We start from the raw sequence: 24,712 nt of genomic DNA on the forward strand, positions 1-24,712 counted from the left end.
GAACCCCTGTCGGTTTTCAACGGCCGGAAAATCAACCCCGCGGTCGAAAGGCAACTCTGCAAAGCAACAACAATGTCTCGATCAACAGACCCAGGACATTTCTTCCAGACCGATGCCTCGGAATCAATACGGGCTCGCAAGGCAGCCAAATCTGTAAATAAAAATGGCAATCCTATTATCCTACAATCGAAGATTCTAAACGTTATTCCTGACCCTTCCTCCTCGACCTCGATTTACATAGCAGAGAGCGTTGGATGCGTACGCAAAGTCAATGTCGAAGTAGGTATGCGCAGCAATATATACCGCCTCAGAGGGATCCTAACAGGAATCCAAAGACTAGGGACACGAAGACCATCTACAAAGGTCCAACTGCACCACTCACATCAGTAGCAATTGGCGGTCAAGGAGGAGCTTTTGTGTTCGCAGGATGTTGGGACAAGGATATATGGAGTTGGGATAGAGAAAGCAGAACACCGGCCAGGAGGTACAAAGGACATTCGGACTTTGTGAAAGCGGTAGTATGCGCAAAGATAGGGGGCAAGGATGTGAGTGCCCTGTTTCTGAGAGCCTTGAATGATCCTGATTTTTGGATTCCAGTGCCTCATATCCGGTGGTTCAGATGCAAAGATCATGGTGTGGGATACCGCGACTGGAGAACGTCTTTACACTCTGCGCGATCAGACGGATACAATGATGGCAGTTCAAGACCTGACTATTGACCCTGAGGATTCAACAGACTCGGAAGTTATCCTCGTATCCTCAAGTAGCGATCCACACATCCGGCGCTGGCGCATAAGTCTCTCTTCTGCATCCCAAATTCTCGATTCTGCCGAGCAAACTCAGGGTAAACCTACCAGGCAGACGATTCTTGAGCACGAAACCAGTGTTTATAAAATCCTATTCTCCGGCGATGACGATGAGACGGATCTATGGACTGCCAGTGCAGATGGTTCCGCGAAATGTCTGTCGAGAGCAAGGAATTGGAGTACGGAAGAGACGTATGAGCATGGGGATTATGTACGCGCTGTAGTTGTCACTACAGATTGGGTTGTGACTGCCGGACGAAATGAAGATGTGAAGGTTTGGGATAGAGCGACTGGGAAGCTGTGGCACGTGTACGAAGGGCATTATGAAGAAGTCACCGGCCTAGTGGTCTTGGCAGGGGAGAAGAAGGTTGTCAGCGTTAGTATTGATGGGACCGTAAGAACGTGGGGATTGAGCAAGTCCGATTTAGAGAAGGCGATAAAGGAGAAGGAGGAGGCAGCGAAAGGGGGCGCCAAGGAGGATAAAGTGGCGGCGAAGCAGAGTCTATTAACTGCAGAAGAGGAGGCTGAATTGGCGGAGCTGATGGATTCTGATGGCGATTCAGAGTAAGCAATAAAGCTTAACAGAATATATGAGACATTCTCGATCAACTCTGGTTCATAGCTCAGCGCTTGTCAAATGCCACATGGCTGCCACAGCTTAGGGATGAGGTTCCAGAATTCCAGAAACAACAGAAACAACGGTCTACTCCATACTACTCCGTACTACTGTACAAAATCACAAGCGCCTCGGTATCGTCGCAAAGACGCTTGGTGGACGGACCCAGACGTTAGCAACTAGCAAGAGAGTGACAGTAGTTGGAGTCTGTTAGCAACTTGGACAACTACTTGGACTCGAGATCAAGCGGAAATTAAATGCGCTATTGGGCATTTGATCAACGTGCTTTAATTTCTTGTTGCACAGGGCGGATCTACAGAGGGTCTTGGGAAGCTGGGGATTGGACGATCATGAGGCTGTAGGGATCCAGACTCCAGAGCGTCGGGGTTGTGCCAGGAGCGCGTCCTCCTACATACTCGGTCCCTTTTCCAGATGCGTGTACAGTATCTCCTCACATTCTCACCTCATATCGCGGTGCAAGGCAGGTGACCAGTCACAATTGTCACTTACGGTACATACAGAATTCGGATACAGACTAGAGTGCTGCTCCCAGGCTCCCCAGTCGTCCCACGGCCCAGGCGCGCTGCCTCATCGCGAGATATCATATGGCGGTGTTCCTGCCGGTTGCCTCCGATTACAGCACTTCTACTCCGTACATACTGCAATCTCTGTCTGGTAGTCGTGGGTCTTCCGACAGGACCGACACTCTCTTACGGAATACATACTCTGCAGGATATGGTCTGTATACCAGGTTCCCGACAACTACCGGACTACGGAGTATGCGGGCTCCCTGAAACCCACCAGCACAGTGCGGAGTATCCTGTCTTCTCCCTTCGAGTACCGGCTCCTTCGATGCCCGAGTCTTGACCGCTCTGTTAGCATTGCGTTGGCCCGTCGCCCAAGGTCTGGGAGTGCAAGCATTGTCCGTGTGCCTCTGTACGGGACTGACTCTCTATCGTCAGTTCGAGCTTTCGAGCATTCGAGGGCGCTCCGTGAACTTGTGAAGGAACCTTGAACTTTGGAAGCTTTTTCAGGACGTGCTGTCGGCAGAATGCTTGGCTCGGGGTACAATCCCACAAATCAGAGGCTTCTGACTCGTAATTGGGAATGGGGACAAGCCAGGGCACGGCCGACCTGATCCATCCATGCACGCATCATCATGCACGCACGTACAATGTACGTGATAAAGGGGGCAAGGGAGGAGTGATGCTCAGCGGGGATCATATCGTATCATCTATCGTGATCATCATGATCACCACTACAATGTTATAGCGAATAATACCGATCCTAGATCAGATCTTTGAGATCGCATTCTTTCGATTCAAGCGGTCGACGGCTGTCATTCAAGCTAAGGTACTGTCAGAGTTCAACGCCCTTGCCGGCCCGCAACGCCCAACCTTTTTCTCAGACGTGACGGGAAGGCTACTACTGTATCATTACGAGCCTACGAGGGAGCTTACAATTAAGATCGTCATTATTTGGAGGGAAAGGAGCGCCAAAACGCCCAATGATACGGTACGGAATCCCAAGCCCCACGCGTTTTTCGCGCGGCTTGCTCCCAAGAAGAGAAAACGGACCCCATGCCTACTATACTTTATTTGGCTTGGGTGCCAGGGTGCTGGATCGCCCACCAAAATGATTTTCCGTGCAGAGACGCCTACGGAGTAGATATGGAAGTACTCAGATACTGTATGAGAGTTGTACGCAGCGCACAGCAGAGGGGTCATCGACTTGTCGGATCACTCGTTGGCCTTGTCATAACCCATTGCAACACCCCATGTTGGTTGCCGCGGTGCAGCACTGCATTGCGCATCTTTTCCTCGCCGGCCTGCTGCTAATGGCGGTCTGCTTTCAGAGAAAAGCGCAGCTTCCACGGAGTATGTATGTAGTGTCTCGGGAGTCGGGGTGTCTCGTATCGTAAGTCCTGTGAGATGTTGGAACTTGGAGGCTTTCCCGTTCACCGGTTTACAATAGTAGTAGTAGTCACAAGTTGCAACGAACGCTTCCAACACACACGCTGACGTTGTTGAAGTCCAGGGGCTCTCCGCGAAGATCATGGCTTCTTGGGGCCGATCCCCGTGAAGGGTCCGCTATTCAGGCACTTCCCTATGATCATTGGCTGTTCTCTTTGTGTAGGCTTGAACTCCAAACGCTCGCTCGCCGGGAGGAGCTTCATCAAGCCACCTTCTTGACTACCACTACTAGGCGGTCCAAAGATGCATGCATAGCTCAGGGCCCATCTGCACAGAGCCATGCTTTTCACGCTTGTTTACGAAGTAGCGGCTATTTCTGCCCCCTTGCTTTCTTGGGCAACTTGGGGTATGCTGCCTAGTACGTTATTATTATTAACCTCATCCATCCACAAAGATGGCTCAAAAGCCGGTTTTCCTTGAATTCCTTCAAGCCGGAGGAAAGGGCTAGATAGAGGGCTGAGCAAGACTTGCAACCTATGAAATAATAACCCTTCTCACCAGTCTATCACCTGTTCATCCCGATTAACCGCCATCTCTACGGAGCCCTTTTGCGTTTCCCCACTGGACGATCAGTGTTTACCTGCAGCCTTCTTTCCGCAGCGAGGGACCTGTTTCCTGCTTCGATTTTACACATTATTGCCTCCTCATATGCCAACGCTCGCAGGATCGAGTTCTCTTTGCGAATTTGGTGCAGAGTTAGACGCATCGGTTGCATCTTAATATAGCGCACTGTTCATCATGATATCTGCGGCGCCGCAGCAGGAGGTGGGAGGGAAGTTGGTAGCTTTTGAGGGCGATGCCGACACAATATCCACGCAACTGCGACTCCTTCCTCCGTCACAAAAGATCCTCATACTGCCGTCTTTACTGGAGAGTGTACCCAAGACCACGGATAAGCAATCATTCAACGCTCGAGCATTCATCCGCGAAGTACATACAGCTTTTGGCCAGCGAAACGAAACAGCACGGTCCTTCCTGCAATCTTCAACTAGTACACATCCAAGACTTGTTTTCATGAATGGAGGCAGTGTCGGTGCGCGCACTGCCTGTATAACGGCTATATGCGAGAATGTTACAAATGGAGAAATTGGAGAAGCCGAGGCGATTTTCGACGAAATCATGAAGGATGGGGTAGCAGGTTTAATGAAACATGAAGAGATGGTCGTTGAAGATGGACAATTGGAGGAGGTGGATGAGAGTCTCGATGGGACTGAGGAGAGTGATGAGGACCCAACTGTCAAGGCCATGAAAGCTGCGGATTCTCTGGATCGAGAGACAGCGGCCTTACAAGAAGACATGGAAGAGGACGGCGCGAGGACAGAAAACACGAATGAAGACCACCGGCAAAGCGTCTCCACCTTTAATTACGGCGACGATATAGTAACAACTGTCGTCACAATTCCAAATCGAACAGAGGGGGCCTACGGTATCAACACCTTCGGGAGTGGACCTCTGACTACCCCTTTCTCGGCAGCCACCTATTTCACAGGAGCCCGTTCATATCAGTCAGATGACGAAGAAGACAACGAACGGGCTGATAGATACGATATGGGTGCGCTCTCTCCTGGCGAGGATAGTATGTTTTCTGCCCCTACTACCCCTCGAGTCGAGTATGGGGAGGCTTGCATTGTGGACGTGCACGCCGTTATTGCAAAAAATGAGGAGAACGAAGTGAGGAGAGTAAGATCAATGGAGACATTCTACCCAAACAGTTCAAGAGCCCAAGAAATTGATCTGACCCCGAGAAAGCTCAACCACACAAAGTCCGAATATCACTTAGGAGGAAGACCATTCACAACCTATGGTAGAATGGAAAAAGAATCATCTCCCAAATTTTTCCAACTGCCACGGACGACATTCATGAGAGCCTCGAAGACGAATATCAAGAAATCTCCATCTTTAAACTTTTCCGAAAACTCGTCTTCGACATCCACACCTACTGTTCGTGTATTCCAGGATCGTGGCATTGATGCCTGGGAGGGTCCAGCTCAGCCCTCAGAAACAAAGCCTGAAGAGAATGGCGCTCTTGAGCACCCGGTCTTCCCTGTGGTGGAGGACATGATTGTTTACTTTGTTAACAACGCTTCTAACGAAATCCTTGAATCCGTCATTCGCTCCTACAAGAACGGCGCATACCCCATGACTCCATCTCCTGCGTCTCCAGATGCAGAATACCCACCAAGCTCGACGTTTTCCAATCGTAATGCGGATGAGAGTTGTGCCAGGCCAGATTCTCATCACACAGTCGAGACTGACGATGAGGGATTCCACAGGCGCCATGAGTTTGATCCGTACTCTGATAGCAGTTACCCTTCAAGTTCCAAGCAATGGCCACTCAGTGATAAATTAGGCCGCAACCACGGGGTAGATCAAACCACGAAGCCGCCAACACCGACAATGACACCTCCGCCACAAAGCAACGAGAGATTCTATGAATTTTCTCCGGTAAACCCTAGCAGTGTTATTGGTGTTCAGAATTGTTTAAGGTCTTTCTTGAATATGCACTTTCCGGCGGGCGAGAACGGCTACACTCAGCACTATTTCTCGGTCACTCCTGAGGCTGATAGACTCTGGAAACCAGTCTTCGGGAATGATCAAAATGTGAGTACTGGTAATGAGGGCAGGACAGTTGATCAGATCATTGCACTGGGATGTGAAGATGGCGTCAAGAAGGATTTCTTCGCCCAAATATCTGGACAAATTGAACGACTTGGGACTAAACGGAACGGTCTCAATAGAAGTGCGAGGCTTGATCTGAGGTAGGCTAACCCTTGCCATTATACTCGATAGTTACTCACCATTTTAGATATCTCATCGCAAACGCCATGCAAACATATTTGTCCCTCCCTCATGCCACTCAAAACGCCGCCAACCCCTTGACGAACCCGACTCTCCTCGCTACCCTCCTTATTCCCCATCTCGAGGCCCATCTGGCAATCAACACTAGTACCCGCCTTCTAATACTTATCTATCCTTCTAACCACTTGTCCACTGTCGTGGCTCTCCGCAGACTACTCGGACAGGACATCCTAAAAGTCGCTGGAATCCTCGATTCACAGGCCTCCGATCCGCCTACCTTTGGCTCTCGCCCTCGCACACCACCCAACCACCCCCTTTCAAACGAAGCCACCTCCCCGAAAGCTTCCAACTCTCACCAGCATAAGCGTCGGGATTCCTTGAGATCCCTCGTAAGCCACGTATCGCATCCTTCGCTCCAGCATTCCAAGAATTCCGAATCATCCTTCTCAAAAGCCAACTACCTCCTCCCGAGCACAGCAACCGACAGCGAAATTGCCACTTTCTTATCAAGCATCTGGAGGCCGCTGGCGGAGAAATCTGCATTCTATACCCCTGAACCGGCAGTCGAGCCGGTCGTCGTGGAAAAGGTCGTCGAAAAGATTGTCGAGAAGATCGTAGAGAAATCAGCACCGCCACAAACACCGACCGGCTCAAGTCATCCACCAGTCTCCTACTTCCAGGGTCGCGACGGGCGTGATGCTAAGATCGCACGCCTGACAGGCCATGCTTCTGATAAGCGATCCCATCATTATACGCCCTCGATCACTTCGACTATAAGGACCACGGCAAGTGAAAGAGGCCGAAGGGAGGTGCGGGAAAGGGAACTCGAGAAGGCATGGGAAGACTTCTATATCGGCGAGGAGGATAGTGAAGATGATGCTTACGACCGTATGGTGATGGGACGAGCAGGCGCACGGATCGTGCCCGAGGTAGTAAAGCAGATGGCGGGGAAGAAGAGGAGTAGTAAGAAAGCGCTGAAGTGGCTTGGCCTGGCATAACCGTTCTTCCTTTTCACTGTCCTGTCATGTCCCATTCATCTTTGGGTGGGAGTCTATGCTGCCATCGTTTTTTTATGACAACGTCACGTCTGGTCCGATCTAGGGACATTTCCTTTCTGTTATTTGGAGTTCAATACTCTTGTATTTTTAGGGCTAGCTAAATGGTTGGTGTACGTTGAAAAGTCAGCGTTGGAAATATCAGATAATGTAATGTTGTATATATAGAAAACTTCATGTTTGAGCACTTCGCCCTCATCAAAGGTGTGCAATGAGTCAAATTATATGTCCCTGTGTAGTGCCTTCAAGATCACTCGTACATCAGCGCTGATACGGGTCGAGATTCCAGATATACTGGGTCAGTCAAGTAACTAGATATGACTATAGCTTACTTATCTATCACCCCAAGCTGTAGAATAGTAGCACGTACTTGATCTTTCCCGGATCATAGTGGAAAGCCAAAGAGCCATCCTTTTCCCAAGGGTAAGGACCTGGCATTTTGAAGATCATTACTTATTCATTTGAGCGGTGTCTTTGATTGATCTCTTAATACAACATTGAAGTTTTACATACATCATCGGGAGTCTCGACCCGCCAGAACTTATGCTTTTCCCTGAACGCCACATTATCGTACAAATGCAATCCCTTCATACATTTCAACTACTCCTCCTCCTCCTGTAGTCATATTCCTCCGTCCGAACCCAGAAAGCCGGACACGGCGTTCCGTCCTCGCCTCTGCCATTCTTCATCCCACCCAATAACCAATCCGTCAGGCCTACCACTTTAGCTCCAACACCCTTCTCCCAATTACCTCCCTCCTGGACGTGTTCAATCGTATGGGACACAATCCTGCCCTCCTCATCGAACTCAAAGATAAACAACCCCGTGAACTCCTTGCTATCATCCTCGCCCTTGCCGCCGCCCAGCCACTCCGTGATCTTGTCCACGTTCTCACTGGCGCCGATGCCCTTGTAGAAGCCGCCCGTGCCTTTGTTCTTCGTCTTCCCGATCGTCCGCCATCGCACGATCAGTTGTTCCGGCCGCGTGGCGGACTGCGGAAGAGGGGAGTGCGAGAGCCGGGGGCTCTTGATCATACGCTCGGAGAGTATCTCAAGCTTGACATTCCCGACGAGAGGTACGCGGCCCCATGCTATAGGAGAGGTCCAGAGGGCAGCGGAGTAGGCAACACGTCCGGAGACGGTGGGGAGGTGTGGGTGCGTGGAGGGGAAGAGGTGGAGGGTTATCTGGGGTGAAAGGATTTCTTGGGGAAGTGGTGATTGCAGGAGAGTGGGGAGGCGTTCTTGAAGGATTCGAAGCGCTGCAGGGACGGTTAGTTGGCCATGTCCAGCGAGAAGGAGGGGAGTCCTTACTTTTTCCAAGCTTGACTTTTCGTTCATCTGGGGGGTTGGGAGGTTCATTGCCGTTTGGACTCGGAATGTTCGGGCGAGGTGCTGATCCAGTAAACCAGAACTCTGATTGTGTTTTTGAGCCCTGGTTAACCGTAGCTAAACTTCTCGAGCCTGGTTTTACCGTATATATAGGGCTATGCCATCCTCGACATGCTGCTGTGGCGGAGGGGAGTTTAGGGACATTGTGAGGAGCAGAGCGCAAGACGCTGGAAGGCACCGACATCAGCCTGGCAGATTAAGGATCTCTTCAAAAGACATCAAGGTCGATATAAAGAGATGGAAGATATATCAATCTACTAAGCGCTGGTCTGGTGTTGCGGCGTTACTGTCTCGAGTCAAGAGAAGCTTTATCACTGATTGGCAAAATGACCAAAACCGGTCATTCGCCAAAGCGGTCAAGACACAGACAGGTTCACTTGTACAACAGAGCCGCAACTATTCCACAGATCATGTCAAACATAATCAACTTGTAACTTGGTACACTCAAATTCATTGTGATGACATATCCAACAGATAAAGAAACAGTCTGAGAGAAAGCGTTAATCAGGTGGCAGCCTTGGAGAACAAAGGACGTTTCTGCCTCAGGACAACTCGCTAAGACCTCGCATCTGACGAAACAGGGTGAACAGACATACATCTAAGGTTCTGGTCGCGATAACTCCTCAACTCTACCTTTATAATCACCACCATCGCCCCTCCCATCAACCTCATTCACCTCTCTTAAGCCTTCTCCAACGAAATAACAACCTGCAATCATGAATCCAGAGTAGTAAGTCTCCTCCCAAACACAGGCCCAGCCCTTGAATTTGAACCAGGCCCCTTCAAGACGCAAGCCTCCAGCTTTGGTACCTAGATACAGCAACTGACCCATTCTACCTTGCAGAGTCCCTTCAACATGTCCTTCGATCAGAGATACATGAGCGCAAGCGACTATTACCCTCTCCGCGAATCATACCACAACCTTACTCACGAACTTGGCAGATACGACTACCTCTTCAAGCTCCTCCTCATCGGAGACTCTGGTGTAGGAAAGTCCTGCTTGTTGCTGCGATTTGCAGATGATACCTACACGGAGAGTTATATCTCGACTATTGGTGTTGACTTTGTATGTGTCGAATCTTCAGGCTTCAGGGGTTGGATATTGACGTGTCGACAGAAAATCCGAACGATCGACCTGGATGGCAAGACTGTGAAGCTACAAATCGTAAGGACCCAGGCAGGATTATTATGCTGGACAGTTACTGATGGTTTCTGAATAGTGGGATACTGCTGGCCAAGAACGTTTCCGAACCATCACATCATCCTACTACCGAGGCGCCCACGGCATCTGCGTGGTCTACGATGTTACAGACATGGACTCATTCAACAACGTCAAGCAATGGCTGCAGGAGATTGACAGATATGCTACAGAGGGCGTCAACAAGCTGCTCGTAGGCAACAAGAGCGATATGTCAGACAAGAAAGTGGTGGAATACACAGTTGCCAAGGTACGCCCCCTATCACATGCTCACATCACCTGGTCGAAGTCACCAGGCTCCCGCACTATTGCATCTGGTATCCTTACTGACCCATTTCTAGGAGTTCGCCGACAGCCTTGGTATCCCATTCCTTGAGACCTCAGCCAAGAACGCCAGCAATGTCGAGCAAGCCTTCTTAACCATGGCACGCCAGATCAAGGAGAGAATGGGAACTACGACTGCAAACAACAAACCTACAGTGCAAGTTGGGGCCGGCCAGGGTGTTCAATCGGGATCGGCCGGTGGCTGCTGCTAAACGTCTTTCTCCTCTTGCTTGTGCTATGAACGATACGGAACGGCCGGTTGTCTCCCTCCGCACATTAGAACAACTGTCATTTGGATCGGCCTCCCGCATTCCAGCCTCCTCAGCTGCCCATGAATAGGGCATCTGGGGATACACACAGCGTTGCAAAGCATTGCACGCATGGGGGATAGATACGTAATGGCTGATTGGAAGGAGATTGAGTTATCGACTTGGCGTGAGGGAATATGGGGATGGGATTTACAATTTCTTTGCGTGGTTCGTGTTTGCTCTTCGATAATTGCTGCGTCGTCCTTTCCTCCTTGTTGTTATGGCCGTCGGTGTTGATCATACAATCAATAAATCCATCCATCATATCTGAACCTGATTCTGTAGCATTTCTTGGGAACGTCTTATCTGCCAAGTGCTTTTTCCGGGTCCCCTATTCAGAGACCTACTACTACCCGGTGCACAGATAGATCTTCACAGCACGGTACCGTAATCAATCAAAGAAGGGTCGACGGGTGACGAACATGTCTCACCTTGACAGGAGCTATGGGCGGCGTGCAGGATTTAGACCCCTAGTCCTCGGATATCAACTCCCTCCACGCTTGCCTTGCTTGCTGACTTATTCGCGGATGATTAATCCCTTGTATATCTCCAGTTTCTTCTGTCTGTGGATGAGTTTATGGTGAGAGAGTGAGAGATCGGTATTGGAGGTTGTTTGGGATGAGGAGGGGCATGTTGGATGTGGGTTGGATTTATGGATTAGGGTTGGTAGCTAAGAGAGGGAGTATGATGGTGGGGAAGAGGGGAAGGGGGTTTTATATAGGTACGTCAAGGGATAAATGGATGGATGGGTGGGCATCAGATGGGAAGAGAAGAGAGAAAGAGAGACAGCTAAAAGAACAAGAGACCTTACCTTAACGCTACCCCTCCTCTCCTCTTCTTACCTATCTATCTTCCTCCCCTTCCCCACCTACCTAACTTACCGGTACTGTAGTGTACCTAAGTTTATATCGACAAGTCAGTCAGTACCTTAGCTACCCACCTAGTCTCCGGAACCCGGAAATCCCCCTTTTTTGGTCCCATTCTAGATCTTGAATCTATCTGCACTACGAAGGCTGGGGGAGGGGTTTGCCTTCTTTCCCTTTTTCTTCTTCTTCCTTCTTCCTTCTCCTTTTGTTTTGTTTTGTTTTGAAAAGAGAGGGGGGTGAAGGGGTATTGATAGAGGGGGGTAAGGAGGGAAGGTTATTCGCGAGTTAGCGTGGGAATGAATGGATCGAGAGCTGTCTTGCTTGCTTGTATCAGGGATGGAGATATATATATGTTCTTATATCATTTGGGTAGGTAGAAGAATGTCTAGAATCTAACACATGTGTCTCTTTTTACTTGGTACCAAGGATCTTATCTAGGAAGGAAGCCCGAGTCTGTACTTTAGTGAGTAAGTAGTAACTGTTCAGATAGATATGGATGTTTGCTTGGGTGTAGGTATACAAATGAAATTGATGTTACTTACTAGGTACCTTGTTATATATGTATGTGTATTTGAAGAACAGTAACTCTGGGGATTTTCGAATGTGAATGTATAGATAGATAGATAGATATAGGTACTTGTATGTAACCTACCTACCTACCTATGTATAACAGCCTAGCATGTATCCAGATATGTGTATCAATATATACATATGTATGCGTGCAAAGCCGCATCCATCCATCCATCCATCCATCCATCCACCCATCCATCCATACCAGAGCCACCTCCTCCAACCCTCCCAAACCCCACAAGCACCATAACCCACCTCACATCACTTCACATTCACCAACCCAACCAAACCCCCGAGCCTCAAGCCCACAACCCCCCGAAGCTAAAAACTGCGACGTGCGACAAAACACAAACTAGATCATGGATCGGTTTGTGCTACTGTACCTTACCTTGCCTTACTGTGCCTATTATTACTACTAGGAACTAAACCGGGCTCCCCCGTGGTACTATTTACCTTGCCTAGGCAAGGCAAGTAAGTGGCTAGGTAAGGTGGGCAGTGCAGTAGTTAGGTAGATGATGGGATGGGATGGGATGGGATGGGATGGGATGGGGATGGGGATGGGGGGTTTAGTACGTATAGTAAGGTAAGGTAAGGTAAGGTAGGTATTTATAAGTAGGTACTTAGACTGTAAGTATGTACATGTACCTGCGGAGGAGAGGCCTGGTGGGATAGAAGAGAACGCTGCTGGCTAGCAGGACTAGATAAGCTGGTTTTCGAATTTCTAGGTACTGTAAGGGAGGGCAAGAAGAGAGGACAGACAGAGCGGTCATGAATGGAATGAAATGGAATGGAATGGATTGTGATAAGATGATAGGTACGGTGAGGAATAAGAAGAGAGATACTGTACCTAGGTACCTATGTACTGTACTGCTTGGGTCTAGGTCGGGGATAACGGGAAGTGGGCTAAGCATGTAAGGGTGTTTGGCGAATCGAATCGCTAGAGACTTTTAGATTGTTGGAAACTCGGCTTGGGCTTTGAACTTCGGCTTCGACTTAACTTGCTCTCCTCCCCTGCTTTGTGTTGCATTCCGGACGGCCAGATGATGATGGCTCTACTGCAAGACCGTACCTTACTCACCTAAGGTATATATCAGAGAAGTGAGATCACTACAAACATCACCTAAGAGGAAGTCACCAACGCGCAAGCAACATGGGTTGGAAGGAGGTCTCCATTGATTTTTCTACTCCGCTCCCAAATGCTCCCGGACGCCGAGGTCAGGTCCAGCTAGCCAAGTATTCGCTCCCTAGACAGCATTTTTTTCATCGGGAGAAGTAGATTTCTGCCCATGAACAAGAAGAAGAAAACCATAAAGTTATGTACAAGAATGTAAGTTTTTGCGTTCTCTCGGAACTGTGCTTTTATCTCCCCTTTCTTTGATTCCTGCATATCCACAACCGCTCGCTTTGCTCGCATCTATTTAAGAAGAGAAGGCAAAGGTGTTGCCCAATGCCGACAGAGATGAGCCAGACGAGAGTAGGTTTCCGTCCGAGACCATGAAGTACGCATAACGCTCGACGTAGCTCTGGCTATCGAGCCATGGCATCACTGTATCCAGGAAGGTCTGCTGCTCATCAGCAGTACCACTAGCGCCGAACTCGGTGATCCAGAGCGGGCGGTTTCCACTGGCTGTGTAGACGGTCGAAACGTAGCTCATGAAGGAGTCGGGGTCGGTCGCGGATCCGTACCAGTGGAAGGGAACGAAGTCGATGGTGCAGCCGTCGCAGGCCTGGAGGAAGTTGGTGAGCCAGCCGGTTCCCATTCCTTGGTCGGCAGCCCCATTCGTCACAGCTGGGGCGCCCAATTTGGCCTTCCCAGCGAATGGTTGCATGTATGTCTTGTAGCCGCTGGCGGCCTCCGCGTAGCCAAGGTTGGATTGGGAGCTGAGATCGGGCTCGTTGAAGCTGAGGAGATGAGAGGAGCCGGATGCGATGGCGCTGCTTGCTGCGGCGGCCCAGCCCGAGGTTGAACTGCTTGCGAGACCCCAGAGCATGGGCACATATTCAAGGCTTGAGGGGATGATGCCTCCGCTGGTAGAACCCCAGTTGTAGCACCAAGAGGTCTTGGAGTTGGCGCCGAGAAAGCCTGAGAGGAGGGAGGGGTCGTTATAAGCAAGACCACGCTTGTCTCCGGAGCTGGTGCTAGTAGCGGTGCTGGCAGGGGCGGCAGTGGAGGAGGTCGAACTGGGAGGGATCGAGCTCGAGGAAGTTGAACTGGAAGAAGTCGAGCTGATGGAGGTTGAGGTGGAAGAGGCTGAAGAGGTTGAAGAGATCGAAGAGCTTGAGCTGGAAGTGGTCGAGGTAGCAAAAGTCGTGGGGACAGCCAATGTGGTTGACGAAGTTGAGGCAGCGGGTCTTGTGGCAGGTGCTGGGGCGATCTTGGGTTCTTGAAAGAAGACTGCTGCTGACGAGGGAGACGCAGTGCTTGATTCTTGGACCGCTGCCTTGACTGGAGCTGGTGCGGTAGCCTCTGGAGAGACGGGAAGCTCAGTGCTTGAAACGACGACGGGGATGCCATCGATGGTCGTGGTCCCAATCACCACAGGCAGCCCAGTCTCGTACGATCCATCTGGCTCCTCAGTGACGGTAGCTTGCTCAATGACAATAACACTGTCGGTGACTACTTCGAGAAGGGCAGCTCTCTTCCGAACATCATACCGTCCAGCGAGAGCTTCTTTGGCCAGCAAAGAGGTTGCCAAGATGGCAAAGGTTGAGAAAGTTGAAGAACGCATTGCTCAAGATGAGGTTCACGATCTGAATTCTTTGTTGTTGTTATTGTTGTCCGAGATGCGTGTTGTGATCAAGACGCTTTGTGTTGCCTTCTTTCGTCGTGGGGTTCGCGGAGGAAAGAAAGTGTCCAGATCGTGGAAAAGAAAGAATTGGGGGGTACAAAGAACGTAGGTGATAGACCAGGTGGTTGGAGTCAGGATTCAATCAATGAATGAGCGTACACGGCAAGCGTGTATCTTGAGTGAATGGAAGGTGAGTAGAAGTGAATGACAGTGATGAAGCCCGCGCGATCTCCAGAGACGCTGAATCTATTTTGTGTACACAACAAACGCAGCCCAAAGGAACGGAGGCAACGAGAGCAGTGTTGAGAGAAACGAAAAGAGTGAGAGGCAGAGAGAGCAGAGAGGGCAAAGAGACCTAAGAGAGCACAAAGGAGAACAACATCGTATATGTACTTTGTACTTCCCGCAGGGGCATCTTTCTCTCCCATTCTTCAAAAGCGCCACCACGGGACAAGCTCCCTTCGTCTGCCGCCGCCAACAGGGCTATACAGATGTACGCGAGCAACAGGCAAGGACCTCACCTTGCTCCAGCATCCAAGTCTACATCTTTACGAACGGCCCAAGGTCGGCGATTGGTGAAGACCGATGTTGGGCGTCAGGGGGGCGGTAGAATGTTGAAAGTTGAAACATAGACTGAAGCGAGCCCCCTGTGCGCGCGTGCCGACCTGGTCCCGGCGGCGCGCGGTCTGGACTCAGCGCTCTGGTCAGAGAGCAAACAGCAGACTCTGCGGCGCTGAGTGCAGATTAAAGGGCACAGGCGCCATGCCGTGCCCGCGGCCCCCTTTGTGTATCAGGATTGCGTATACTCGGTCTATTCTATCATACTCTTACGACAACTATACGAAGGGCGTCTATCTGTCTTGAAATTGCCATTTTAATGAGCACAGAGACTCAGGGGAGGGATAATGAGGGAGAGGGCGCAAAACGAAACTTGGGATGCATATCTCGGATCTTGGAGATTGAGTCTGGATGAACCATGATAGACGCTTTGTCCGCTTTGTTGCGGTCCGGTACGAGTTATCGTGTAAGAACTTAAGGGGTTGCACACATCCTTCGGTCGTGTAAGAAGTTGAGAGGCGCAACACATTCTTCGGACAATTCAATTCAAGACGTGACCCTGCATACAACAGTGAACATACCGCGTAATCAATTTACTCGACTGGACCCCTTCTTCCATCTCGCCCTCCAATCATCTCTCCTGTTCTAAACGACGGCCGGGAAAAGCCGATCCACCGCGTTCCTGACCGACCGACCCGCACCGCGAGGCCCCCACAGTCGGGGAAGTCCCCAGCAATACTCCGTCGGTTGCATCTTCATCGCGCAGACCAGTCGTGGCTCTGGTATCGACCAGTGCGACCCCCCGGTACCTGCTGCGGATCATCCTCCAGCCACCCTGTCGTCTGAGGATGCGATTTTGTACAGTAGTACAGTAAAGTAGAATCCTACGTAGCCTCCCTTGTCCGGGAGTTGCATGGCTTGGCTACATTCCAGGTAGGTCTCGTGTGCTGCTCTCCCTAACCATAACCAACAATTCTTTTGGGTGATCCTTCGATGTAGGCAAACCTCCCTCCCCTCAATACTCGCTCAGTCTTAGCTTCTTCCCGATCTCCTTCCGTTTTGCTTGGACGCTGGCGCGCTCCGAGGGCTTGGGGTTGTCTTCCGGCCCTTCGCCTCTCGCCTTAAGCGCCTGGAGCAGCATTCCTGCATCAAAGAAGCCATCTGCGGACAAGTTCAGCAATTATTCCAAAAGAGAGGTTCCAAGGGCCGAATTCTAAGAAGGGATGTTGAAGGAAAAAGAGAAGTCAGGTTTCACTTACATCCACCTAGTCCTTCATCGTCACTGCCAGTAGAGCCATCCTCGATCGGTGTCATTGTCCCCGGCGTCCTCCTGCCGGTCTCTGCCGCCTTGATGACTCGGCCTCTCGATTTCAATCTGCTCAGGGCCTTGGGTCGATCCAGACTCGCATCCCTGGCGCGACTGGAATGCGGGCTGGTCGTCCTTCGTTGCGTCAACCGGATGACACGTCGGATCTCTAGCAGATAGCTCTCGAGGGCATCTACGAATCGTTTCGTCTGTCGATGCTTACTGCTTGCACAGATGCTGATCCTATCGTCCTTGATGATATAGCCTATACCAAAACCGTCTCCAGACGTAGGTCCGAAGCCAAACTGCCGGAGCGAAGGGTTACCGCAGTTCGATGTCGAGAGGATGGTGTTGTTGAGTTTGTCCCACCCCGGATCAGCAAAGATGTGGGGCATGGCATCGGCACGGGAGGGCGAAGAGTTGCCACGTGCTCTGTTGGTGGTGGAGCGGATAGAACGAGCATCGTCGCCGTCAGACATGGTAGAGTTCCTCCCGGGAGACCCAACAACGGAGCTTGGGTCACGCTCGGAGCCCTCGTAGACCGGGCTGGAATATCCGTTGCTGCTCAGCCCGTTGCTGCTTGCAGCCTCGGCTCCATCTTCATCCACCGCTCTTTGCCAGACGCTAAAGAGTGCGTAGAGGTGTCGGTCACAACCCTGTGCCTTGGCGCATTCCCTCGTGTTGGCCGTGTGTTTCTGGCAGGCTTTCCTCAGAGCTTCCACTTTCTGCTGCGGTGGGTTCTCATTCCAGAAAATCTTCACAAAATCTACGGCTTCTTCAGTAACAGGCCGGATGGCTTCGGTGCGACCGTGCAGGAAGACTTTCGTCATTGCCGGTTCGTACGTGCATTCGACACGACCATACAATCCGTAGTAAGCCGCTTGGAAAGCCATCTGAACAAATGCATCAGGTGAGAATCCCGCCGATGTCATGAAGTTCTTTCCGTAAGCTGTGAAGTCGAGAGTTTCGAATTCGTTTTGTTGGATGAGATCCGCGATGCGCGTTTCCGCAAATCTTAAGGCAATGCTAAGTTCGGGAACCATGTCCCATTCCAGCTTGTGTGGTGTGGTGCTTACATCTCCGAAACTGGCAGGATCACGTTTCGACGGATCAGGGCTCGTCGAGGCCCAGAGACTTGGAGCTTGACCGTTGATGGTGCGAGCAAAACGAAGAATAGTGTCGGTGTAGAGATCGCTTGCAAAGCGAAGAACTGTATGACCATCTACCCCCGTGTGCTCAAAGTTGATACCTGCACTGCCGCTCTTGCAGACGATAATCTGCAGCTTATCATACCATCGATTTGTGCATGTTCCGATTTGAACTCCCTTCTCTACCTGACTTGTTCCACAGAGCATGTTCTGGCAAAGGTCCGCCTCAGAAGTTGGCTCGGTATAGTCTAAGCAAAGTATGAACAGAGCGGAATCGACTATCCCAAGACAATCTGCATTGTTGGACCCCTCGTCCCTTGTCATGAGATCCCGCAGACCAGACCATACTTTCCGGTTTTCAGTGCTGAGCACGCCGAGAGCACCCTTGGCCGCCTCATTGATGGGGGTTTGCTGAGCATCTTCGACAATGGTTTGGAGGTTGATTGTTATATCCTTCTCAGTCATTATGAGATCTGAGTTGTCGTCCATAACATCAAACCAGTAAAATTGCCCACGGCAAAGGACAACGATATGTTTCGATTCCGGATCCTGTAGGATATGGCAACCATTCTCCGTAGGCACACGTGCCGTACCGAATAATCTTGAGTATTGGTACATACAAAGAGGTGTACCTTTGATATTATCGGGCGGCAACTCCTCCTTCCTCACGGCTCGCACGAATGCTAATGCAGATACCACAAGCGATGCAGCACGGGTGACCTGGTTATTTCTTGCAGGGGTAGGATCGTCTTCGAGGAGAAAGAACGGGTTCAGATTCAGGACAACTGGGTTGTCGAAATTTAGATAAGAGTCATACCCTACAGTGTTTTGTTAGTATTTATATTGATACCAGGTACAACATTACCTACAGAACTGCTCGATGTAGCTAGTTTTTCCGTTGGCATATTTCTTCAAGCGGTCCTGAAGCTCTGGCCCTTCGCCCTTCAGGAATTCCTCCACAGCCTGCTTGGTCTCGGCATGCTCTCTAGGGGTCTGTAATGGCTTTAACGCTGCCAGGTACTTGGCGCAAGTGCTTTCCAGCTCGGGGATGGGAAGCTTTGGGAGCCTGTCCTGGGCGGCGAATGTGATGCCCTGCTTTGACTGATTACTGGTCAGGGAATCCCTTTGGCCTTTCGTAGAGCCGTCGTTGAGTTTCTCGGCTTCCGCCAACGACTCATTCAGTGATTTTGGCATCGTAAAAGTACGAACTGAAGAAGTGGAAGAAGGCATCTTGGTCAGTGTGATGACTTCAAGAGTAGAGTGGAGAGACGGAGGTGCTGATATTCAGACCGCGCAAGGCTGTGCGGTAGAAATAATGACAATCTTGAAGACAGTAAGACGGCATAACACTTGAGTGCCCGGTAGAAACGTTGATACTTGAGGAAGCTTTATGTGGAGAAATGGAAGTCGAACTAGCCAGGTCAAGAGCCGGACCTTGGTTAAATAGATCTGGGGTGCCGAAGTGGACACTGCACAGTGGGGGAGAGAGGAGGGGTTCCCGGCTGTGAGCGCATGGATACAGTAATCGTCACAGTAATCAATCTTTTGCGCACAGAACCCAACTTTCTGATACCGGCCAGAAGACAGATGTAACTCTACATCGTCTCTGCGCGCACTACTTGTTGTGATGGAGATATGGTCGCTGGATTGTCGGGATATGGGCTCCAAGATGTTGACCTCTTGACCTTGGAAATCCACGTACCTTTAGACACGCGCCCGGGTGTCAGACTGACGTCGAAAGCTCTCTAGACAAAGGACCGCCTGGCTAGGAGTCGAGCGGTACCCAAGGCGGCAAAGCAAAGCCGAGACAGTGGACGTATTCCGTGATCAGGAGGGGGATTCGTCGAGGCTTGAGAGCATCAAGGCCCGCTTGTTCGGTCAAGTGGATGTGTGCTTCACACGGGCACGGGTCGAAGGAACGTTGCAGACCTGATGCACGCAGAGCTCTCCAGACCTCCAACTCGTAGGGTGTCTAGGCCGGACCGGTCTACTACTGCGGGAGCGCCGTAAGCAATACCCAGAGGGCCTGATAGGGTAGACGGGTGCCAATCGACGTAAGCAAGAGAAGCGGAATACCGAGGTCGTATCGATAGTGACAACAAGCGCTGGATCGTCAACAATAGCAGAGGTGCAGAGGTTGTCTCTTGGTGTGGAGATATGACCTCACACCCAGCGGCGGGATAAGTTCGCGCCCTCGCGGACCAGCTTCCAGAACAGAACCCGGCAGAAACTGGAGAAGAGAGTTCGGAGCGAGACCCGTTCGACCGGCCAGCACGTGCGCCGATGCGGTCCCGGCGTTGGTCACGTGCCGTACCCCGGATTGCCTTCCATTCCATTGTTCACACTGAGATCACAGTTGCCCACGAGTCGATACACGTGTATTTGTCTCTACTTGGTCTCTCCCTTCTTATTGGTAGATTCGCACTGTAGGTCGCAGATAGACGACTATCAGGGGAGGAGATCGTTGCCATCAACTTCAACTCCGTCTTTTGCTTGCTGCTTAACAGATCGTACTCCTTCACTCCTGATCTCAAACTCCACAGCACGTTCCACTCCAGGCCCAGTAGGGCCTACATGCGGAGCAAACACAACTTTCATCCATCTCCTCCACCTTTTCAAAACTGCCTCACCCCTCTCGTTCCCCTCATCCGCCACCAAGCCTGGCCCATACACTGGTCTCTTGATCAATGCGATCCGGCATGCTACTTGGGTCGTCCAAATCAATCCCAAACTTGGTGTTTTAAGATTCTTCGACGATAAATAGGAAGGATGCGGATCATCGCCCCAACCTGTAAACCATCGTTGTTGATGATCCAGTGACATGGGATCGATTGTACTCGTTGTGAATGATATCGGAGTAGGGGTTCCACTACCAAGTTCCACGGTCGTAGATATACTCGACGTTGGCGTTGAACTGGGGGGGATACCGCCGTTTCTCCTTGCAAGCGGACTGCTCTGTGTAGCTCTCTGTGACCCAATACTACTGATTCCCCCATGACCTGAGAATCGGTCAGCTACCTGGTTGGCAACCACAACTGCGATATTATTTTCCCTTGCAAGGTCCCTCAGCAATTGGCCCAACTTGACCAACTCTGAACTTCGCTGTGCCATATTTGCCCCACTCTGTCCGATAACACCGCCAGCCCCTTGGCGCTCGAATTCGGCACGATAGTTCGCAGCCACGGAGTCAAGGACGACGAGACGAATTCCATACTGCCGAATAGCCACGGGTACTTGGTAGCGCAGGATATGGTCTTGGGATTCGAGGTCGGGGGTTACGATGCTGATTATCGCGTCGAGGGTAGGTTTTGGATCTGCAGAGTGCAGGACAGGGTGGTAACGGAGTTGCTGGGAGAGACGCGTGGTAGGGAGTGCGCTTTCGGTTGATATGTAGAGAGCAGTGCCGGAGAGACCTTGGGGGGATGGTAGTTGTACGGATAGAAGGAGAGTTAACAGGAACTGTGTTTTGCCAGCACCGCTGAGCAGAGTGAGATGTGGCAGACTTGCAGGGTTCCAGGGAGCTTACCTTTCACCCGTGAGTTCAGTAATGTATCCTACAGGGATACCACCTCCCAAGGCCAGGTCAAGTTGGTCATCGAGGGTGCTGATTGCGTTCCAGGAATTTACGACGTCCTTGCCCGTTCTCCTCAACGATGCCGATGTCTTTGTTTGTTGCGCCTCGTTACCCGTGTTGACACCCAGGTCGGTTTGCACCGCTTCGAGAATAGCCTTGCATAACCGTTTGATTTCGAGCAGAGGCAGCTGAGCGCGTTTTGCTATCTCAACGCAATCAAGAGTAAGGAGGTCGGCAGTTGTGACTTGATTCTTTTCGAGAGAAGGGATGAGTCGCGCGTATTGCTGGGTCGGAAATCCGGGCAGAACAGCTGTAAGGTCTGTCATGGAGGCATTTGGAAGCTGGTGTAGGGAAGCAGTGCGTCGAGATGATGATGGCGGGGCTCCACGTCGCGTCTCGAGTCGAACCGTGTGAACGCATGTTCACGTGACCATCTTATATTATGAACATGACCATATCATATTACCTTACTTCTTTACAGTACCTATATTAGCCAGTACAAAACTCCTATTGTATCTTCATAGGCCCCCTTTTCCTGCTTTATGGCTGGTCTTGCAGATTATGTGCCCATGAAATATTCCGATACGGCCTGTTCGTCAGCAATTTATGTAGAAGACTTTGAGTCCTTCAGATCTCATTCTCCCCAATCAATTGCTTGAATCCATTCAAGCATTGAACCCACCTGTCCTTCCCTTCGCCACCAGCCCACCTGCTGGCTAACTCGAGGCCCTCCAAATCTGCCTTCATTCTCTCGAATTTCGTCGTTCCATCCAAGACAGTGACATTTCCCAACCCAAGGACCAAAGCGTACAACGACACTACCTCAGCATCCTTAACTCCCAATATACTCAGTTCTGTGGCCAAATCTATGATAGGTTTGGTCCTCATCATCCTCGGATTGCCCGTAAACGTCCAGAAGGACTGGAAAACAATCCCCCTCTCCCTGCAGAACCTCCTGAGAGGCACCTCCCAGTTCGTGTCTGCGTAGAAGCGGTTCTGGACCACCACTGGCTTAATCGGCATCTCATTGTATAAAGATTCGAGAATGGCATAGGAGGTATTAGAGATACCTAGTGCGCGAATCTTATGTGGGACGTAGGAGGAGAAAACTTCCCAGGCCTTCTGGGTTTCTCCAATGCTTGGCAAGGGGGAATGAAGTACAAGACAATCGATGTACGTATCTTCCGGATTGGTGGATGTCTGAAGATTGGCGAATGAAGAGGCAATCGATGTGTGGATTCTTTCTTCCAGGGTCTGGGAGGTGCTATATGGCATATTGTTGGGATCCTGACCGGAAAGGGGTGTGAACTTCGTTTGGATCTAGGAGAATTGATTAGAACCACGACCAACTTGAGATAAGATAAAGGAAATGCGGACATAAAGCTCTTCTCGGTTTACTATCCCCTCGTTGATTGCCCTTCTAATGCCATCACCAACCAAATTCTCCTGATAATGACGAGGCTGAGCTGCTGTATCAATGCCTCTGAAGCCAGCTTTCAAAGCTTGATACACCAGATCAGCCGTTCGATCCTTCTTCCATGCCGTGCCATATACAAGCTTAGGTATGATAGTGTTTGATGGGTTCTTGAGAACCATCGGTGATGACAAGGCTGAATGAGCCATGGTGCGCACCGTCAGCCTCGTGCCCTTCTTAGCCGTGTTTTGGAAGGCAAGTAACGTAGATAGAGGATTCGATCGGGCAGCCATCAATTGTTGCAGGTTTGATCCACAGTGTGATAACTGTGGGCTGAGATTATCAACTGCAATGTTACCACACGATGTGCACCAATTATCTGTTGCTGATAAACTTTTGGGCGGAGGGTCACTCCGTCAACGTCCCATCGGTCTTAAGGTATTTAGCCGTCTCAACCCCACTACTGACCTGACTGTATAACCAGCTGTATGTGTCTCTTTGGACACACAAAGACTTTTGATTGAATTCCTAGATTCAAGAAATAGACTTCTCATCCCTATATACCCAGCAATTCTAAGTACTAGTCAACGCCATGGCCTCCAAACCGTACACTGTAAGGTGGGGTATCTTGGCAACTGGAGGGATTGCCCAGAGTACGTCCATATATTACCCCGCAGCGTCTCCAGACTGCTCTAATACCGCATAGCTTTCACAAGAGATCTCCTCACAAATCCTGCCGTGCGCAATGTCCACGATGTCCAACATATCGTCGCCGCAGCCGCCTCTTCCTCATCCGCTTCACGAGCCTCCGCCTTCCTCAAGGAGGTCCAGGCACCTAGCACAGCCAAAGCCTACGGCTCTTATGCTGAGCTCGTCAAGGACCCCGATGTTGACGTTATATACGTTGCAACGCCTCACTCGCATCACTTCCAAAACACCATGCTTTGCCTGGAAGCGGGGAAACATGTTCTGTGTGAGAAAGCCTTCACCGTGAACGCTGCGCAGGCAAAGAAGTTGGTTGAGACTGCAAAGGCCAAGAATCTCTTCTTGATGGAGGCCGTATGGACGCGCTATTTCCCATTAAGTATCAAGATCAGGGAATTGGTCACCTCTGGCGCAATTGGCAAGGTGCATCGGGTGTTTTCTGATCTCTCCTTCGGGGAGGCAACCGAAGATGGAGGCCTCACCTTCAGCGACGACCACAGAATGGTGAACAAAGACCTTGCAGGTGGAGCCTTGCTGGATCTAGGTATCTATTCTTTGACCTGGGTCTTCCAGATCTTGTATCACTGCCAGCCGACGCCGAGAGAAGCGCCCCGGGTCCTCGCGGCGATGAACAAGTACAAGACAGATGCAGATGAGATGACTAGCATGATTCTGCAGTGGAAGGAGAATCAGAGTATGGGTATCGCGACGACTAATATGAGAGTTGCTACGCAGCCAGATGGCATGGGTTCTCATACTTCGGGGCCCGCCGTCAGGATTCAGGGGACGAAAGGGGAGATTCAGGTAATGGGACCCATTTTCAGACCCACCCATTTTAGAGTTATCAAGGCTGGGCAGAGAGGAGAGGTGGAGGAAGTGCCTTGTCCTATCCCGCGGGACACGGAGCGACAAGGAGAGAAAGGACATGAGACTGAGGGCTGGGGTCACGGCATGTTTTGGGAGGCGGACGAGGTGGCGAGATGTTTGAGGGATGGGAAGCTCCAAAGCGAGACGTTGGGTTGGGATGAGAGTATCTTAATCATGGAGACGATGGATGAGGTCAGGAAGCAGGGTGATTTGACATATCCTGAGTTGATCGAGACAACAGTCTATGACCCAAAGAGTCCTTTGAATGGAAAGGCATAAGTTAGAAACTTATATATAAAATCAAATACCAGCCTGAAGATCACTGGTAGCTGTTGAGAAATGGCAAATTATAGACTCTATTCTTTCTCTCAATCTATCTGCTTAATCGAAGGATGTTAAGAACAGCCAAAGTGTAAGACTCGGAGAGGACATGGAGTTGATCTTTCAT

At 50.6% G+C, this 24,712-nt stretch overlaps 13 protein-coding genes across 13 annotated transcripts; 6 read left to right on the forward strand and 7 right to left on the reverse strand.

Annotated features, from left to right (window-relative positions):
- Positions 1–71: 71 nt before the first annotated feature.
- M430DRAFT_135207 (hypothetical protein) lies at positions 72–1,374 on the forward strand (the record flags this gene model as incomplete). The annotated part of the gene is made up of 3 exons (XM_024862395.1): positions 72–279; positions 336–545; positions 598–1,374. Coding segments are annotated over 3 exons (1,195 nt in total), but the record flags the coding sequence as incomplete, so codon positions are not given.
- A 1,062-nt stretch (positions 1,375–2,436) lies between these two features.
- Positions 2,437–2,719, forward strand: M430DRAFT_210361 (hypothetical protein). The gene has a single exon (XM_024864423.1). The coding sequence runs from the start codon at positions 2,530–2,532 to the stop codon at positions 2,692–2,694; it is 165 nt and encodes a 54-aa protein (XP_024722907.1). The 5' UTR covers positions 2,437–2,529; the 3' UTR covers positions 2,695–2,719.
- A 976-nt stretch (positions 2,720–3,695) lies between these two features.
- On the forward strand, positions 3,696–7,417 carry M430DRAFT_56740 (hypothetical protein). Its single transcript, XM_024868631.1, has 2 exons — positions 3,696–6,154; positions 6,202–7,417. The coding sequence occupies exons 1-2, from the start codon at positions 4,134–4,136 to the stop codon at positions 7,190–7,192; spliced, it is 3,012 nt and encodes a 1,003-aa protein (XP_024722908.1). The 5' UTR covers positions 3,696–4,133; the 3' UTR covers positions 7,193–7,417.
- A 295-nt stretch (positions 7,418–7,712) lies between these two features.
- M430DRAFT_116469 (hypothetical protein) lies at positions 7,713–9,001 on the reverse strand. Its single transcript, XM_024861633.1, has 2 exons — positions 8,560–9,001; positions 7,713–8,507 (listed from the first exon to the last, which is right to left on the reverse strand). Exons 1-2 carry the CDS (start codon positions 8,819–8,821, stop codon positions 7,846–7,848), a joined length of 924 nt encoding a protein of 307 aa, XP_024722909.1. The 5' UTR covers positions 8,822–9,001; the 3' UTR covers positions 7,713–7,845.
- Positions 9,002–9,247: 246 nt separating this feature from the next.
- Positions 9,248–10,426, forward strand: M430DRAFT_210381 (hypothetical protein). Its single transcript, XM_024864424.1, has 5 exons — positions 9,248–9,367; positions 9,482–9,703; positions 9,755–9,802; positions 9,858–10,085; positions 10,177–10,426. Exons 2-5 carry the CDS (start codon positions 9,494–9,496, stop codon positions 10,369–10,371), a joined length of 681 nt encoding a protein of 226 aa, XP_024722910.1. The 5' UTR covers positions 9,248–9,367; positions 9,482–9,493; the 3' UTR covers positions 10,372–10,426.
- Positions 10,427–11,980: 1,554 nt separating this feature from the next.
- Positions 11,981–12,426, forward strand: M430DRAFT_210408 (hypothetical protein). The gene has a single exon (XM_024864427.1). The coding sequence runs from the start codon at positions 12,045–12,047 to the stop codon at positions 12,327–12,329; it is 285 nt and encodes a 94-aa protein (XP_024722911.1). The 5' UTR covers positions 11,981–12,044; the 3' UTR covers positions 12,330–12,426.
- On the reverse strand, positions 12,427–12,905 carry M430DRAFT_210407 (hypothetical protein). Its single transcript, XM_024864426.1, has one exon. It carries the CDS (start codon positions 12,812–12,814, stop codon positions 12,524–12,526), a length of 291 nt encoding a protein of 96 aa, XP_024722912.1. The 5' UTR covers positions 12,815–12,905; the 3' UTR covers positions 12,427–12,523.
- Positions 12,906–13,283: 378 nt separating this feature from the next.
- Positions 13,284–14,632, reverse strand: M430DRAFT_56743 (glycoside hydrolase family 128 protein; the record flags this gene model as incomplete). The annotated part of the gene is made up of 1 exon (XM_024868632.1): positions 13,284–14,632. One exon carries the CDS (start codon positions 14,630–14,632, stop codon positions 13,322–13,324), a length of 1,311 nt encoding a protein of 436 aa, XP_024722913.1. The 3' UTR covers positions 13,284–13,321.
- A 95-nt stretch (positions 14,633–14,727) lies between these two features.
- On the reverse strand, positions 14,728–15,148 carry M430DRAFT_210405 (hypothetical protein). The gene has a single exon (XM_024864425.1). The coding sequence runs from the start codon at positions 15,118–15,120 to the stop codon at positions 14,824–14,826; it is 297 nt and encodes a 98-aa protein (XP_024722914.1). The 5' UTR covers positions 15,121–15,148; the 3' UTR covers positions 14,728–14,823.
- Positions 15,149–16,265: 1,117 nt separating this feature from the next.
- M430DRAFT_98276 (hypothetical protein) lies at positions 16,266–18,898 on the reverse strand (the record flags this gene model as incomplete). Its single annotated transcript, XM_024870110.1, has 3 exons — positions 16,266–16,411; positions 16,510–18,522; positions 18,574–18,898. 3 exons carry the CDS (start codon positions 18,896–18,898, stop codon positions 16,266–16,268), a joined length of 2,484 nt encoding a protein of 827 aa, XP_024722915.1.
- A 1,254-nt stretch (positions 18,899–20,152) lies between these two features.
- Positions 20,153–21,604, reverse strand: M430DRAFT_48495 (hypothetical protein; the record flags this gene model as incomplete). Its single annotated transcript, XM_024868002.1, has 2 exons — positions 20,153–21,182; positions 21,231–21,604. The coding sequence occupies 2 exons, from the start codon at positions 21,602–21,604 to the stop codon at positions 20,153–20,155; spliced, it is 1,404 nt and encodes a 467-aa protein (XP_024722916.1).
- A 301-nt stretch (positions 21,605–21,905) lies between these two features.
- Positions 21,906–22,874, reverse strand: M430DRAFT_97713 (hypothetical protein; the record flags this gene model as incomplete). Its single annotated transcript, XM_024870062.1, has 2 exons — positions 21,906–22,598; positions 22,656–22,874. 2 exons carry the CDS (start codon positions 22,872–22,874, stop codon positions 21,906–21,908), a joined length of 912 nt encoding a protein of 303 aa, XP_024722917.1.
- A 301-nt stretch (positions 22,875–23,175) lies between these two features.
- Positions 23,176–24,634, forward strand: M430DRAFT_116486 (hypothetical protein). Its single transcript, XM_024861634.1, has 2 exons — positions 23,176–23,345; positions 23,399–24,634. Exons 1-2 carry the CDS (start codon positions 23,285–23,287, stop codon positions 24,541–24,543), a joined length of 1,206 nt encoding a protein of 401 aa, XP_024722918.1. The 5' UTR covers positions 23,176–23,284; the 3' UTR covers positions 24,544–24,634.
- The last annotated feature ends 78 nt before the right edge of the window (positions 24,635–24,712 follow it).

The sequence above is a fragment of the Amorphotheca resinae genome (genome assembly GCF_003019875.1).
Source record: "Amorphotheca resinae ATCC 22711 unplaced genomic scaffold M430scaffold_3, whole genome shotgun sequence".
In the NCBI taxonomy this organism is placed as follows: Eukaryota; Fungi; Ascomycota; class Leotiomycetes; order Helotiales; family Amorphothecaceae; genus Amorphotheca; species Amorphotheca resinae.